Here is a 17,131-nt window from a genome sequence, read left to right on the forward strand (position 1 = left end):
TGAAGGCACCTATACCTAGCTACCTATACTGAAGGCACCTATACCTGGCTACCTATACTGAAGGCACCTATACCTATACTGAAGGTACCTATATCTAGCTACCTATACTGAAGCACCTATACCTAGCTAACCTATACTGGCTGCACCTATACCTAGTTACCTATAATGAAGGCACCTTTACTTAGCTACCTATACTGAAGGCACCTATTCTGGGAGCACCTATACCTGGCACCCTATACTGGGAGCACCTATACCTGGCTTCCTATACTGGGAGCACCTATACCTAGCTAACTTATACTGGGAGCACCTATAGCTGACTACCTATACTGGGGCACTTATGCCTGGCTAACCTATACTGGAGGCACCTATAGCTAGCTACCTATACTGGCGGACACCCACAGCTGGCTACCTATACTGGGACACTCATGCCTGCCTACCTATTTTGGGGGAACCCATACCTGACTACCTATACTGGGGATGTAGTATGGGCTCGCAAGTCCATGGGGGGGGGGGAGGGGGGGGGCAGTGCAATTCAGTGTAGAATCTGCCCTGGTGACACTTGATCTAACTTGTGATATTTGTGGTGTGTTAGGATAGGAATAAGGTCTTCAGAGCATCTCCGTGACTTGATGTTTTAAGTACACCCATGCTAGTCACATTCCATGCACTTTAGAGAGGTACTGCCAATTAAGTTGGTTTTAGCAGGTTGTTTGTCTGTCTGTTACTGTAGTCCAATTAAACAATCAGGCCAACTGCAGTACTTAAAGTTATCCACTAGATGTCCCCAGAATTCTAGAGATCTGCTTTTAGTATCTTAGCATTACTTCCTTGTTTGCACTCCAGCGTGGAAAGCATAAAGGATGGTCACATGGTTGTGGCATGGCCAGATGCTCGGAGAGGGGGGAAATAACCATTCAAATATTTTATTAAATACTTCCCGAGATGCAGGGTTGCCATTTCATCCCTTTAAATACCAGCACATCTAAGTTATACAGGTTCTAGGGCTGCTCACGCAGAATCAGCGTCTAAACTGCATCTAACAAGCCACAAGGCATGTATAATTCATATGTGTCGGTATTGAAAGGGATAAGGTGGCAACCCTGCCTAGATGGGAGAAACCTTATTGGTTCTGCAAAGGCTGCATGATTCAGAAATCAGAGCATTAGCATGTGCTAAAGCAGGATATGATCACAGCAAATCAGAGCTTTGCAAATCTATCAGCTGATCAAACAAATCACATGCCTCTCTATGATTTCTCCTAGACATGACCATCACTACAGGCAGAGTGCTACATTCAATAATCAAAAAAAGTGCATTGTGCAATCACCGCCTATGAAATAGCTTATGAAAAAAACACAAATGAGACCGGGAGCCCGATATGGTGTAGTATGTCAGGATAATTGGAAACAAAAGTAATCAGTTATTGATATACTCACAAAATTGGGTTACCACACAGGCAACCACTGAAACGGCAGGTGGGGAGAACTATAACCTGACCCCACTCAGGTATTAAAATGTCGCTCTCTGTAGACAAGAAATAAAGATGGGGATGCACCCCTCCACCCAGGGTGGACTCAATCCATGCAATCGTCAAACAGCAGAGGCGCCAGTAAGTATAAAAGAATTCTTTTAAAAGCGTTTAAAAAAGGAGGGATGTGGGTGGCTTCACCTCCCTTAAGCAGAGACCAGCCAATGAGCCGTTGACAAACAACCGTATTATTTATTAGGGATTCTCCAGGTAATGCAACGCGTTTCACGGGCAAAGCTCCCGCTTCATCAGGCAATCAGAACGGAGAAAAACTGGGGAAAAGAACAAGGGGACAAAACAAACAGGGGGACTAAGCCAGAGGACACTCCACAGTATAGACATAACACATGTTATATAATTTAAATATTGAACATAATTAAAGGTTTTTTGCTGCATCAATCATGAAAACAATAAATAAATAAAGTGCCAATACGTCCGTCACAATAATAATAATAATAATAATAATAATAAACGGCTTGATAGACAGTCTATGCTGTATGCAGGGAAAGAGAGGAAATCTGACATAATTGAAAGTTTTTTTGCTGTATAAATCATAAAATACAATAAATCAATAAAGTGCCAATGCGTCCGTGTATACAATAATAATAATAAACGGCTTAATAAACAGTCTATGTAGTGTGGAAAATAAGAGAGAGGAATTCTGACTCACAACCAATGTCTATATGCATATATACTAAAATTAAGCTTTCCATAAAAAAATGTGTGACAGTAAAAAGCTTTTCATAGACATGTGTGGCATAAAAAAGAAAAACAGTGTAGCTTACCATTAGCAGGTCATGTCCAAGTTAGAGCGCCTCTATAGAGGTCTGCTGTGAGCGGTGTCTCATTTAAGTGCTACTCTTGGCGCCAAGCCGGGATGATGGGTGGATGTGCGTGCCGGGTACGTCCTGCTCGGACGACTTCCGGTTGCACTGTGTTTCATCTGACCACTCGGAGCAGTGCAAAGCACGCTCCCGTCAGATCTGGCTACTGCGGAAGCGGATGCGTCATTGACGTCGCATCCGCTCAGGAAATGCCTGTAACAATCTTTGAAGTCTAGGCGGATGCGGCCATGACGTCGCCTCCGTTCGGTATAGGGATGCGTGCATGCGTGGTATATGGCTAAAGTAGCGGCCGTCATGTTGTGGCAGACTGGGACGTGTTGTCAATGTGACAAGCAACTATGTATCCAAATAAATACATATATATATATATATGGAAATATGGACTAGTAGTTAAAAAAATAGAGGATGGTAAAAAAACATTATTATTAATGAAGAAATTTAAAGAGAAACTCCGACCAAGAATTGAACTTTATCCCAATCAGTAGCTGATACCCACTTTTACATGAAAAATATAATGATTTTCACAAACAGACCATCAGGGGGCGCTGTATGACTGATTTTGTGCTGAAACCCCTCCCACAAGAGGCTCTGGTACCGTACGGTACTCTGGGCAAACTGCCACAATGTAACAATGACACACACAGGAAATGGCTGTTTATAGCTGTCTGTTAAAGCCAGAACAGCTACATAATCTGCCCACAGTAACAATGTCACCATGTAATACATGTCAGAATGTGAATCTGGGAGAGGAAAGATTTTACAATGAGCAAACTCTGACTAAATCATGTATACATAATTATTGTAAAAATTAAGCACCTTTTTATATTAAATTATTTTCACTGGAGTTCCTCTTTAAGTGATTGAACACATAAAGATGACTAAGTTCTCATGGTAACTACTTTATATTATAAGTGGTGCGATTCAGCCACCCAGTGGTAATTCATTGAAAGACAGGGAACTATTTGGAAAATAAACCACATTATATCTTTTATCTTTTATATTGCTATGATATGTTAATTTACTGTATATGTGAGGTTCTGCAGGGTGGTAACAATATTGTATCAGAATGACAAAAGTTAGAACATTATACACATATTACACTGATGGCAAGTGCACTATGAAGATAAACAGACAAAATATAAACATAAAACAAAAGATGAAGAGATTCCGCTAGCACCATTCAATAAGGTTGTGTAAAACTGTTGGTATCTAATCCTAGGAGAAGATACACGGGGGAAGACCTAAAATTAATGAAAAAATTAAAAGAGAGCGATAAATCGTAAAGTTAAAATAGTTTTTCCAATACTTCATTGAGGCCCTCAGGGACCAGGGTCCTCAAGATCTGAATCCAGAACATTTCTTTTTGTCTTAACACCTCAACAATATTTGGTGCCTGTGTGGATTCTATAAGAGTTATAGTGAGGAATTGTGGGTCACCGCCGTGGTGGGTACTGAAATGTCTCGAGACGCTGTGCATGGGAAATTGTTTTAAAATGTTTCTCTTGTGTTGACCTACTCGTTCTCGGACTAATTGAGTGATGCGACCTACATATTGAAGTTTACATGGACAGGACATGAGGTATATCACATTTCTCGATGTGCATGAAATGTTCTGTTTGATCATGTATTCCTGATTGGTACTGTTTGATTGGAACTTTTCTGTAGTGTTAATGAATTGGCAAGCTGTACAGCGTGTATGTTTACAGGGGGCCGAGCCCTGATTTGTATGTTGAGTGGTCCGGGTTCTTAGATTATTGATGGATCTAAATCTACTGGGTGCCAGTATGCTACGCAAATTAGGAGCTCTTCTAAAGGTGAGTAAGGGATTTTTGGGTAATGATGGTTTAAGAAACAGGTCTTGTGTCAGAATTTCCCACCTATTTTGTAAAATTGAACGTATCTGTTTGTTTTGGTTACTGTAGTTGGTGATGAATCTAGGAAAGGAGTCTATGGTCTTGACTGTGTGGGGGGGAGGGGCAGAAGTTATTGTGACTTTACGTTTGGCGTCTTTTATAAGCTTTTTTGGATATTTATGTTCGATGAATTTTTTTGTAAGAATGTCGGATTGTGTCTGGAATTCAGAAAACTCGGTACAGTTTCGGAATATCCTTTTGTATTGGCAATATGGTGTATTGGTAGTCCATGGGCGATGATGAAAGCTGTCAAAGTGTATATAATTATTTGAATCGACTTGTTTGAAATGGGTTTTTGTTTTGATAGTATTGTCGGTGTAATATAGAACCAGGTCCAAAAATTCGATTGTGTGAGTATGGTGTTGAGAGGTGGTCGCCTTTCCAGATGAAAATGAGATCATCTATATATCTTTTATATAGAACGATGTTTTGACTAAAGGGGTGTGGTTCACTAAATTTCAATTGTTCTAAAAGTCCCATGGTCAAATTAGCGTACGAGGGCGCAAAGGAACTTCCCATGGCCGTACCGGTAATCTGATGGTAATATTTGTCAGCAAATGAAAAGACGTTGCGATATAAATTGAATTCTGCACAATGTTTAATGAATTGTTGTTGTGATATGGGCATAATTGGGTTGGTGGATAGAAAATGTTCGAGTGACTGAAGTCCAAATGCGTGTGGAATGTTGGTGTAGAGTGAGGAAACGTCGCAGGTTAACCATATATAGTCTGATTGCCATGGGATGGATTTGAGTAGATCAATCAAGTGTTGGGAGTCTTTTAGATATGATGGTAGAGCTTGTACTAGTGGCTGTAAGTGTTGATCAATGAATTTGGAGAGGTTACTGGTGATGGAGCCAATGCCAGATATAATCGGTCTGCCTGGTGGTTTAGTGAGGTTTTTGTGAATTTTTGGAAGATAATAAAAAAAACGGTGTAGTAGGATGGTTATTAACGATGAAGCTCCGTTCGTTTTTGGTTATAATTCCATTCATGTAGGCCAGATTAATGAATTGTTTCAGGGTGGGATCAGTATCTAATTTGGTATAATGTAAGGGGTTGTCAAGTAGTCGGTTGGATTCCTCAATATAATCCATTCTATTGAGTATAACAATTGAGTATTGGGTATAACAATAACTTTCAATTATGTCAGATTTCCTCTCTTTCTCTGCATACAGCATAGACTGTCTATCAAGCTGTTTATTATTATTATTATTGTGACGGACGCATTCGCACTTTATTTATTTATTGTTTTCATGATTGATGCAGCAAAAAACCTTTAATTATGTTCAATATTTAAATTATATAACATGTGTTATGTCTATACTGTGGAGTGTCCTCTGGCTTAGTCCCCCTGTTTGTTTTGTCCCCTTGTTCTTTTCCCCAGTTTTTCTCCGTTTTGATTGCCTGATGAAGCGGGAGCTTTGCCCGTGAAACGCGTTGCATTACCTGGAGAATCCCTAATAAATAATACGGTTGTTTGTCAACGGCTCATTGGCTGGTCTCTGCTTAAGGGAGGAGAATCCACCCACATCCCTCCTTTTTTAAACGTTTTCAAAAGAATTATTTTATACTTACTGGCGCCTCTGCTGTTTTACGATTACACTGCCTATGAAATTTTGGCCTCAATTCACTAAGATCATGCCGGTGATAATAAGGCAAGAGAAAACTTATCACTGCACAACGATCGGTATGTTTGGTGTTAATTCACTAAAGGTGGCCATGCACTTATAGATTTGCAGCAGATTCGATCATCAGACAGAATCTGACAGGAATCTATCTGATGTGTGCCACACACTAGGAACAGATTGCCAATACATTTCAGAATGAATCTATTGGAAATCGATCTAAATTCATTACTGGACCATTAGATCCAATGCAACTCTATGGACCATGGATCTGCTGCCAGCAGCACATCGACCTAGATTTTCCATACTGTCAGATAGGTCAAATCGATCGAAACTGGCCGCAAATCAATCGATCGGCTAATTCAATAGTATCGATTTCTGATCGATCGATGGATGGCTGAAATCGACCACTGTATGGGCCCATTAAAGAAGCTTGCCTTATTAAAGACACTCTGTAACATCAAAAAGATCCCTTGGGGGGTACTCACCTCGGGTGGGGGAAGCCTCCGGATCCTAATGAGGCTTCCCACGCCGTCCTCTGTCCCACGGGGGTCTCGCTGCAGCCCTCCGAACAGCCGGCGACAGACCCGACGGTGAGTTCAATATTTACCTTACCAGGCTCCAGCGGGGGCGCTGTGGCTGCTTTCGGCTCCGAACTACACGGAAATACCCGATCTCAGTCGGGTCCGCTCTACTGCGCAGGCGCCGGAAACTTGCGCCTGCACAGTAGAGCAGACCCGACGGCGATCGGGTATTTCCGCCTACTTCGGAGCCGACAGCCGTCAGAGCGCCTGCGCAGGAGCCAGGAAGGTAAATATTGACGTCATCTTTTTCGGAGGGCTGCAGCGAGACCCCTGAGGGACGGAGGACGGCGTAGGAAGCCTCATTAGGATCCGGAGGCTTCCCCCACCCGAGGTGAGTACCCCCCAGGGGATCTTTTGACGTTACAGATCCTCTTTAAGGTGTAGAGATAAGTTTTCACAGTGAGAGAGTTATCTTATCACTTCAGTCCTTAAAGTTGCCTCTTCTGTAGTTACTTTGACATGCAGTTAATGAACAGTCTGTCTTTAACTTTAGAATTCCGTAATCCGTAGTTATTTTACGGATTGAAACATTCACTTTAGAGATCTCACCTTAACTTACAGACAGAAGAGTTAACTTTAAGCCTCGTCTACACGAGGCGATCCGGCGGCTCGATTAGCCGCCGGATCGCCTCTTCCGCATCACCGCGCGTACCAGTCGCGTCCCCGATCACCTGCGCATGCGTCGGATTCGATCCCCGCTCATCCCGGTCGGCGCCGCTTATCTTCCGCTCGATTCCCTGCCATTGTCCCCTCGTGGGGAACGAGCAGGGAATCGGCGGTGGCGAGATCCGACCTGTCGGATCTTATCAATCGAGCCGCATCAGCAGCTCGATTGATAAGGCACATCGTGGAAACCTCGTGATAACTCTAGAAACAGTCCAGAGACTTAATTAAAGACAGGAGATAAGCTTAGTGAATTGAGGCCATTGTGTAAAAATGTATCTGTATAAAAATGTTCACGAACATAGAAAAATATCAAAAACTTATCAAAAACATAAAACATACAAGAAATACTGTTGAATGATAGCACAGTGATATCATTCATGATACACAATCAAAAAATAAAAATAAAATGTGTTGTGGACCTGTGGTATTCTTGCAGATTGGGAACTAAAACAGTGAAAAAGAAAGAAGTAAAACCTGTTAAAAAGTACACCTGTATGGCAAATAATTCATAAAATGTCTAGTTAAAAAAAAAAAAAAAAAAATGGAACAATTAGTAAATTGCCGCTTACCCTCAGATCACTCTGTTACACACATCCCTTATGGGGAGGTTCATCTATATAGGGGCTTGGGTCCCTTGGAAGTGGTTAAAGATTTGACAGGATGTGTGTTGCAAGATTATCAGGCGCAGTATCTTGTTAAGGAAACAATTACACGCCGCAAATTGTGATTAATCTGTTAAAGCGGAAAGAAACCACAAATACTTCTACTTAAAGCCTGCACGCTCCAAAGTATGACACAATGAGAACAGGTTGCTGAACGACGTGATTTTGGCGAAGCAGTTAACTATGGCCCTCGAGTTCTGGACCGCCGCTTGTTAAAACTAACAATGTCAAATGTATTTTGTTAAGAAACACACACACAAACTTTTTAGATCCTCTACATATGTTTATTTGTTCTTGTTGTTGTATGTTTGCACACATATAGAAATATATATTATCAGCATGCAAAAGCTAACAGAAGCTCAACACAAAAAAGTGCAATACAGGAAGCAAAAACAAATTAGTCTGAAAAAAAATATGGAAATTCTAGAGGGAGGGAGTAGGATAAGTGGGATCCACCCCACTGTGGAACAAACATAGCATTACTCAAAGATTACAAAACAGCAGACACTGGAATGCTGGAATACATTATGGGGAATGGAATACACTGTGCACTGCAGACTGCCCGAGCCAAATTTCATTTTTACAGAGGTGGAATGTAATGGCCTGCCACCTAGAGGGCACCCCAGGCCTTTGCCTAGACAGCCTGTGCCCAGATGATGGCACTCTAGGTTATGATGGTGAACTGATAGAGGAAACCCTACTGAGGACATATGGGAACCTCTCTGATATCCAGTCTAACAAGATAAAAATACAGGTGATACTCAAAAATTAGAATATCGAGCAAAAGTCCATTTGCATGTAATGGGCTTGATTCCCTAAAGCATGCAAAGTGTTAGCATGCCAGTGAAAAGCCACTTTGCATGTGCTAACATGCTTTGCACGTGCTAACTAGGGTGCTAAGTAGTTAGCATGTAGAAACTACTTAGCACCGTAGTTAGCATGTGCAAACTACTTAGCACTATAGTTTGCATGTGCTAACTAGGGTGCTGCTAACATGCTTTGCACGTGCTAACTACGGTGCTAAGTAGTTTACAGTGCTAACTACTTAGCACCCTAGTTTGCACGTGAAAAGCTTTTAGGCGTGATAACTGAGTTATCACGCTTTTGTGAATCAAGCCCATTGAGTCTGTTTCATAGATTAGTTTCACCTTTTAAGTTGAATTACTGAAATAAATGGACGTTTATACGATATTCTATTTTTTTTTACCTGTAAAAAGGTTAATCTAAATTAATTGACCACATGTTAGGTTTGCATAAAAACATATAAAGAAAACCAAAAAAGCATAAAAAATTGCTTAGAACACTGCAGAGACTTGTCATGTTTGCTTGGTCTCATGTATAGTCCTAAAAACATCATGAAACCACAATTAACTTATGGAGTATCCAAACCTCACTGGACGGAAAAGTGCAACAATCTCCTTGTAACTAAAACCTAAACCTTTCCTGCCAATCGACTGCTGTAAGAGGAGAAGATCATTGGTATGCCTCTGCCTCTGCTTGACCTCATCCACACCACCAGAATGAAGAAAAGAACCATCATGATTTCACAAGATCCCTCCCACCCAGGTAGCAGCTTCTTTAAACCCCTCCCATCGGGCTGCCACCTTAGAACCATCCCCTGCAGAACCACAAGGCACAGGAACACCTTTTACCCCCAGCAAGTCCACCTGCTGTACACCTGCCCACCCGGGCCCTTCTAGTTCATGGACAGCACAGTTCTCCAGAAACCCACCCTGAACTTCCAGGCCCTCCTGGGCAGCACCTGCTCCTCTGATCTGAGTCCTGCTGCCCCCTTTGCCTGTATCAGTGTTCTCTTGATGCTATGCCTGTTTCTATGTACTGCCCCCCCCCCCACCCCCCAATGCTATGTATGTATGTGTCTGTCTCATGTATCACGCTCTCCTGCCACGGCCATGTGAACCACAACCAATTCTGGGTATGTCCACAGCATACTTGGCCAATAAAGTTGATTCTGATCTGAGATATAAAATGTACACCTCTATTTCCATTGCCGTGCAGAACAATCTACATGAACTAATGCAAAATCTTTCAGGAAAGATAGTGATTAGCAGGAAGGAACTCAAAAGCCTCCAGAAGTCTACAAACGTTAGATGGCAGCTTGCTTGAGGGAATTTCCATTCTGTTGTTTGGTTCTGACAAGTTGAGTGCAGCAGTACAGGGGGATTCCACTGGTGGTCCACCCCTTTCCCCCATGTTAGCTGCACCTCATACCCCTATAAATATGTCCACAATGGATGCACTGATTTTTTTGTGGTTTGTTCTCATATCTGTCAAAATGAGGAACCAAAAATCTATTTTATCGAAGATGTTCCGTATCAATAGGCTATGCTGTGTAGATAAGATGTTCTTTTCTTATGGGGAATAATGCTTTTGAATCTAAGGATCCTTTTGATCATAGGACCAGACACAGCAATATACTAGGAGTCGGTCTATGCCTCTCTGGGTGGGGCAAAGGCTGCTTGCATTGCACTACCCTGCTGTTCAGACTGCAGACTGCAAGGGGGCGGGGCATAGACCTAATAGCTCTGAAATACTTGCAGCCTGTACCAATAACAGTCTGTGGTGCTGGAATCGCCTGGACTATTAAAGACAGAACAGGCAGCACTCCTTTGTCTTTAACTTGGATGTTGCAGGTGATCAGCAATGTGCTTGCAAGCCCAGAAATGAGCTTGCCAGTGTCTAGAAAGTCCTTGTTTTTTTTTTTATGCAGAGCCTAGCTCTTTTCTAATACAGTTATCTACTTGGTTAATGTTTAAGCATAAAATAAAACTGTGAAATATAATTTCCTGGAGTAGGAGGATAGATACAACTGTTTATCTCATCATTTTATTTTCACCCCAGATTTACTTTAAAAGTGATTTATTGATTTCAATTATTCAAAAATATAATAAATGTACAAAAGGCAAGCACTGGCCCTGAGAGCATCTGCAGATCTAGGAGAACATTTCTGCCCGGAGAGCTGCTAAAGTGAACCTGAACTGACGTGATGAGATAAGCATGCATGCATACAGTACTATTCCTGCTAAGAACTTGTCTCGAGTCCCTTCTATTTACGTTTTTTTTCTATTGCAAGGGTTCATAAACCATTTATAAACCAGCATTGGTGGAAGACTAGGAGAGAGGTGTTTAGTCCCATACAGATACGAGGCAGAAAATAAGAAACTGTATTAACACCCCCCCCCCCCCAAAAAAAAAAAAACCAACAAAGAACAAAAAAGGTACTGTCTGTTCCATTTACAGAAATGTACCTACTTCCTTCCTAAGAAAAAAGTGGAGGAAAGTCTCCCAGATGGAGTTGCAGGTCAGGGAGAGGCATCCGCCCCCCAAATTGTTAAAGTGTACCCGAGTCGACTTGTGGCATGATGAGATATACATGTGTATTTACAATGCAAAACATATTAATAACCAGGTGGTTTTAGTTGTTTTATTTTGCTGCCTGAAAGAGCTAATTTCTAGGCATGGAAGTGACAGATTTTGTCTTGTCGGTAGCTTGTCGGGGAATATAGCAAGCATCACTGATAAGCAAATTACAGCCATAAAAGTTTTCCTGGCAGAATCCAACTTCTGAGGGCAGGGAGAGATAGAAAAGGGTCAATAGTTCATGTATTTTAGCTCTGGGACACTTAACCTTCCTGGCGGTAACCCCGCGCTCGATCGCCGCTATCCGCCGCGCGCTCCCCCCCCAGAGCCCGTGCGCTGCCTGGCCAATCAGCGCCAGGCAGCGCTGAGGGGTGGATCTGGACCCCCAATGACGTCACAACGTCGCTGATGTCGGTGACGTCATCCCGCCCCGTCGCCATGGTGACGGGGGAAGCCCTCCAGGAAATCCCGTTCTTTGAACGGGATTTCCTGATCGAAGCGGGCGGGGGGATGCCGCTGAGCAGCGGCTACATGATTTAAAAAAAAAAAAAAAAAAAACCTGCTGCGCTGCCTCCTGGCGGAAAACATTAGACCGCCAGGAGGGTTAAAGTATACCTTAGTCCTCCTTAAAATTAAAAAATGGAGGGAGCAGGCATGTGTAGGCAACTCTCCTTATGCCTACCATTCCATTCTCCTCCAGCCCCCTCTGTTACGGCGTAATGACCCCCCGAACCTACTTCCGGGTCAGGAGGGCCGGTGAAGAAGAGTGCAAAGGCGCTGCCCAGCGAAACGCATCCTTGATCACAGGATCTGTTAGATTTTTACAAGCCATTATAAGTGACAGCGACGTAGGAAAGAAAAAATTGAAAAACTGGAATAAATGTACATTTTATACATATGCATACACATGCAATTTAAATTTCACATTTTTTTGTGGTAGTGGTACTTTAACCTTTTTCAAATAAAGCCCAGGTGCCGATATATACAAAATTTAAACTATGAAGGGTACAACAAAAAACTGTTTTCAGGATTTTTTTAACCTCCTGGGCGATAATCCCGAGCTGAGCTCGGGGTAAGCTGCCGCGGAGGATATCTCAGGCCCTGGTGGGCCGATTTGCATAATTTGTTTGTTACACGCAGCTAGCACTTTGCTAGCTGCATGTAAAAAACGATCGCCGCCGTTCTGTGCCAATTTGCCGCTACCCGCCACGCTGCGCCGCACCCCCCCCCCCCGAACCCTTGCGCAGCCTGGCCAATCACCACCAGGCAGCGCTAAGCGGTGGATCGGGACTCCCCCAGATGCCATGACGTGGATGAGGTCGATGACGTCATCCCGATCGTTGCCATGGCGACGGGGGAAGCCAAACAGGAAATCCCATTCTGAACGGGATCTCCTGTTTGCTCTGATCACCGGAGGCGATCAGAAGGGGTGGGGGGATGCCACTGCACAGTGTCTATCATGTAGCTAGCGCTAGGCTAGCTACATGGTGTTAAAAAAAAAGAAAAAATTAAAAAAAGTGCTGCGCTGCCCCCCTGGCGATTTTATTGTAACGCCAGGGGAGCAAACCCGTGGATGGTCCAAAGGCTTCTCATGTTCTCCTTGGCCCCTACCGCTCCAGGCCAGGGCCCTCTTCTTGTTGGTGGCCACACTCCCATCTGTGTATGATCGGAGTACAATCAAAGCATACCCAGGAACCACAAAGCTGCTTATAGATGTTTTTGTTTCCTCCTTGCATGCACAAGTGGTTTCGTACTACTGGGAGGGCACAGACCTTACTTAGGTATGTGCAGTGCAGCCAGGCTTGTACATGGCCACAAGAGCATATCCAACCAGTCCTTGTTGCATATGCTTAGAGAGTCCCAGCCATGGATTCATAGGCACAAGGATGATAGAGAATCCTTTGGACCATCCTGAAACTTCCCTGGACTGAGGTAAATATCTAATCGTTTCCCTATTTCATGTTAACTTTAAGCTTCTAAAGTTCTAAATAAAAGTTTTTGTTCAATTCACTTTTTCTCCTGAGTTTTCTCATTGGAGATATATTAGTCATCTTCTGTTTAAAATAACTTTCAGTACTCTGCAACTGAAAAGCACCAAAAAGTAAGTGAAAAAGTACTGTCAAAATCATGCTAAATATTTTCTTGCTTGCTGGTAGCTCTAAAGGCATTTTTATTGATAAGGTTTGAAAATAGGAGAAAAAAATTAGAAGAAAAAGTGAATTGAATAGAGGCCAATATGTACTTCCTCAGTGCGTATATACCTTCAACAAATTACACTCATAGTAGTTAGAAATGTGCACAAGGGTGAAAGTTCGGGGCCAGAGTTCACCTCTGATGTTTCTTGAACTTTGCACAGTCAATCCGTAATGGCCCATACCCACGGGCAACTTTTTGGCCTGTCGCCAGCACACGTGAGCGTGTGCGCGACATTCCGGCGACAGCTCCTCGCCAGGTCCCTCCGCGTACACACGTGGAAGAGGAACCAGCGGTGCGACGGAAGCTGTCGCCGACGTTCCTCCTCCCCCCTGCCGGAAGCTCCGTATTATTTATGTATGTTGCTGTCGCTAGTCCGCGTACTCGCGCGGACTAGCGACAGTTGCGGCGGAGTAGCCAGGTGATTGAGCGGTTCAATCGCCTGGCGACATCAGCGACGAGCGACAGTTCGGGGTGCGCGCCTGTGCGACGGCCCATACTCACGGGCGACCTGTAGCCCGTGAGTATGGGCCATTAAATGTATCAAGAGGTTCTTTAGATGATGTCACCCATAACTGAGGTTGCTAGGCAAACGTAAAGAAGGGGTACATGCTTAAATAATGTTAAGAAACAGTTGCCTTGACAGCACATGGGCAAAAGTATTCTGTCATTGACCTATTAACTTTAGTGGTATCCGCTGTTACCCCATATACTGAAAGATATGGAGTTAAAAGCAAAGAAGATAAGGATTCACTACCGTGGCCTACTGACGCCAAAATGGGTCCAATTGTCTTAATAAGAGGCTATTGGAGAGTTGAGAAATGTTGATGAGATCCTCTTTAGAGACTCCTAGAGAGAGACTCGAATGGTTTAAGTTTGACACTAGAAATACAGCTGAAAGTGTCAATTACTGGTTTCTTCCAAAGGTTCTTCCGTGGTGTCTTCGGGAATGTGGACATTCACATGTCCATTTGCACCATTTAAGGTTGGCTTGGGAACTGACTCAGCGTTGCCACCGGTCAATGGATCATTTTCTTTGTTTGTCTCTTCATCAGAGGACTGTCCACCAGTCCTGCAAGAAATAAGAGGAATAAAATAAATGTCATCAAACACAACCGTGGACTGAAATCGTACATAATGGCGGGGAGGAAGGTAAAAAGACAATTCAAGTATAAACAGCCCTGTCTACCTTCAAAACCATTTTGTACAGTTGCTTTAATATGATGAGTGACACTTCCATTTATGACCCTCTAAACAAACTTTGACTTTAATGTTGAAGGTTGCTTTTGGCTTTACTCCCCTCTGTGCACGAGTGTGGCTGCACTGCGCATATGCAGAGTAGCAAGGAAGCATTCATGTACGGCTTCAGCAGACTGAAAATGTCAGTTTATTGCACTTCAGTATAACACCGAGCGGGACATTTATCAAGAGTGAGGGTCATCAAGGTGCAACTGACAGGTTTTTTTTCTTAAACAGTTCTAACCAGCAGGAGGAACAGTTCTGCATGATAATAAGAACATTCTTAAATTCTACTTAATAGTTATTTCTTAAAAGAGAGAAAGTTCTGCACGGATTTCTAAAAATCTACCAATATTTTGTCTCAGACACTCTTGATAAATGTCCCCCCTGAGACAAAATATTAGTAGGTTTTGAGAAATTCGTGCAGAACTGATTCACACGTCTTAAGAAATCACTAGATAGCACAGTTTCCTTCTTAAACTGTTCTTAAAGTGGACCCAAATTAAAAATACAAGATTTCAAAAATAAAATCTATTTTCTAACTTATAATAATAAATAGTAGCCTTTTTTCAGCTGCATGATGACAAATATAAAATATTTTACATTTATTGGAGGAACTCCTCCCTTCCTTACATATTGCTGGGACAGAATCCGGCAGACTGGTGGAGGAGATAAAAAACAAACAAAAACAAAACAAAGGCTTTTACTGATGATGTCACAGGGGAGGTGATCTCAGCTTGTGTGAGATTTCACATAGACGACGCCCCTGTGAGGGAGGGTAGCTGATGACAAACACACCCATGATCTAAAACCTCCTACTAAGCTCAGAAGTAATGGCTGCCACCTGTATAACCCTAGTTGTGAAAAGAGAAGGGTGAAAAGCATGCACTGAAATGCTCATAGGCTTGAAGGACTTGTTATTTATCTTTGTATGTGTCAGGGTGGTGCAACAAAATATTTTGAATAAAAAAAAAAATGTTTGGTTTGGGTCCCCTTTAACTGTTCTTAGCCAGGAAGCCTGCAAATGCGCAGAGGGGACCCGCAGGCTTCCTGGTTCGGGTCACAGTGCAACTTTAGTTCAGGCAGTGAACACACTTGTCTTTCAGTTTTCTGCGCGCGGTTTCCTGCATACTTTTTCTGCACACCAAGTGTGTTTCTATGCAGGAAAACGTGCGCATTTTTTTCACAGCAGCTGTTGTAATTGATAGAGAAAACTAACAAAATGTGCAGAATCAGGATGCAGAATGTCAGTTTTTTTCTGCGCGTGAACAACATATTAAGTGTGTATTAGCCCATTGATTAACATGAGTTCTCAGTTTTTCTGTGCAGAAAACGCGAACGAAAACAGACAAGTGTGTTCCCTGCCTCAGAGTTGCCGGTTACAATGTAATTAATAGAGGCCAGTTTGGAAGCAGGAGCGCTTACCTAAGGGGAAGGTGAGAGTCTCCTCATAACCAAATAGCCGTAGGTATGCTTATATGCCTACCCACGGCGTCTGCTCAGGGTGCCTTTAAATTCAGATCAGGTGTACTTTAAAGTGAACCTCCGGACTAAAAATCTACTCAGCAGAACTGAAAAGGCTTGGTGTTTCTTTGATAGTTTCACAGCATCCGAACTTTGTTTTTTATACCAAAGCATCATTTTTAGCTGCATTTTTATCTAAGCTCCACCCATCAAAGAAAAAAAGCCCGGGCCTTTTTTCCCTGATGCTGTGCAGAGCATGATGGGATTTACTATGATGTTATTCACGTTGCCTAGCAACTGGGAGAGGTGATCAGGACACAGGACAGTTGGAACTGTGTCTCATGCTCCCTGTCACCTCCTTTGCCTGTTCTTTTAAAACAGGGGGGTAAGAGATTATATTACCTATCTATTTTAACCACTTCAGGATTCTGCGTACGCTTAACTACGCCCCTGAATCCTGAAGTGGTTTCCATGGATACGAGCGGCCGTTCCATGTCAGTTCACGGAGGGTGTCTCCGTGAGCACCCTGCGAGCCGCCGATCGCAGCTCGCAGGGTAAATGTAAACACACGGGGAAGATCTTCCCCGGTGTTTACATGTAAACGGCGCTGCTGCGCAGCAGCGCCGTGGCAGAGATCGGCGATCCCCGGCCTCTGATTGGCCGGGGACCGCCGGCACCTGATAGGCTGAAGCCTATCCTATCCGGCGCAGGACGGCTTTCCGTCCTGCGCCGCACACAGGGGACGGGAGAGGGAGGGAAGGAGGCAGAGGGAGGACTAGTGCTGCGGAGGGGGGCTTTGAGGAGCCCCCCCCCCGCTAGGCACAGCAGCGCGGCGGCGATCAGACCCCCCCAGCAGGACATCCCCCTAGTGGGGAAAAAAGGGGGGAGGTCTGATCGCCCTGCCTGATTTCTGATCTGTGCTGCGGGCTGAAGAGCCCCCGCAGCACAGATCAGCCAAACCACCCGGTATCCGGAAGTGGTTAATTAACATAACTAATGTAACTTAATGACAGTATGTTTGTTTAGGCT

The 17,131-nt window shown here is 43.4% G+C and overlaps 1 protein-coding gene across 4 annotated transcripts in view; it reads right to left on the bottom strand.

The window, feature by feature from the left end:
- The window catches only part of LOC137521933 (enolase-phosphatase E1-like), a 74,282-nt gene that overhangs the window by 6,506 nt on the left and 50,645 nt on the right, over nucleotides 1–17,131 (bottom strand). For 3 of the 4 annotated variants that reach the window (XM_068241878.1, XM_068241879.1, XM_068241877.1), the window contains one exon: nucleotides 12,540–14,471. In XM_068241878.1, the coding sequence (XP_068097979.1) occupies nucleotides 14,303–14,471 (169 nt within the window). In that variant the 3' untranslated portion in view covers nucleotides 12,540–14,302. Of the gene's footprint in view, nucleotides 1–12,539; nucleotides 14,472–17,131 lie in introns of those variants that run through there. The other variant, XR_011022238.1, reaches the window with a different exon arrangement.

This window comes from Hyperolius riggenbachi, chromosome 6 (assembly GCF_040937935.1).
Source record: "Hyperolius riggenbachi isolate aHypRig1 chromosome 6, aHypRig1.pri, whole genome shotgun sequence".
Classification (NCBI taxonomy): domain Eukaryota; kingdom Metazoa; phylum Chordata; class Amphibia; order Anura; family Hyperoliidae; genus Hyperolius; species Hyperolius riggenbachi.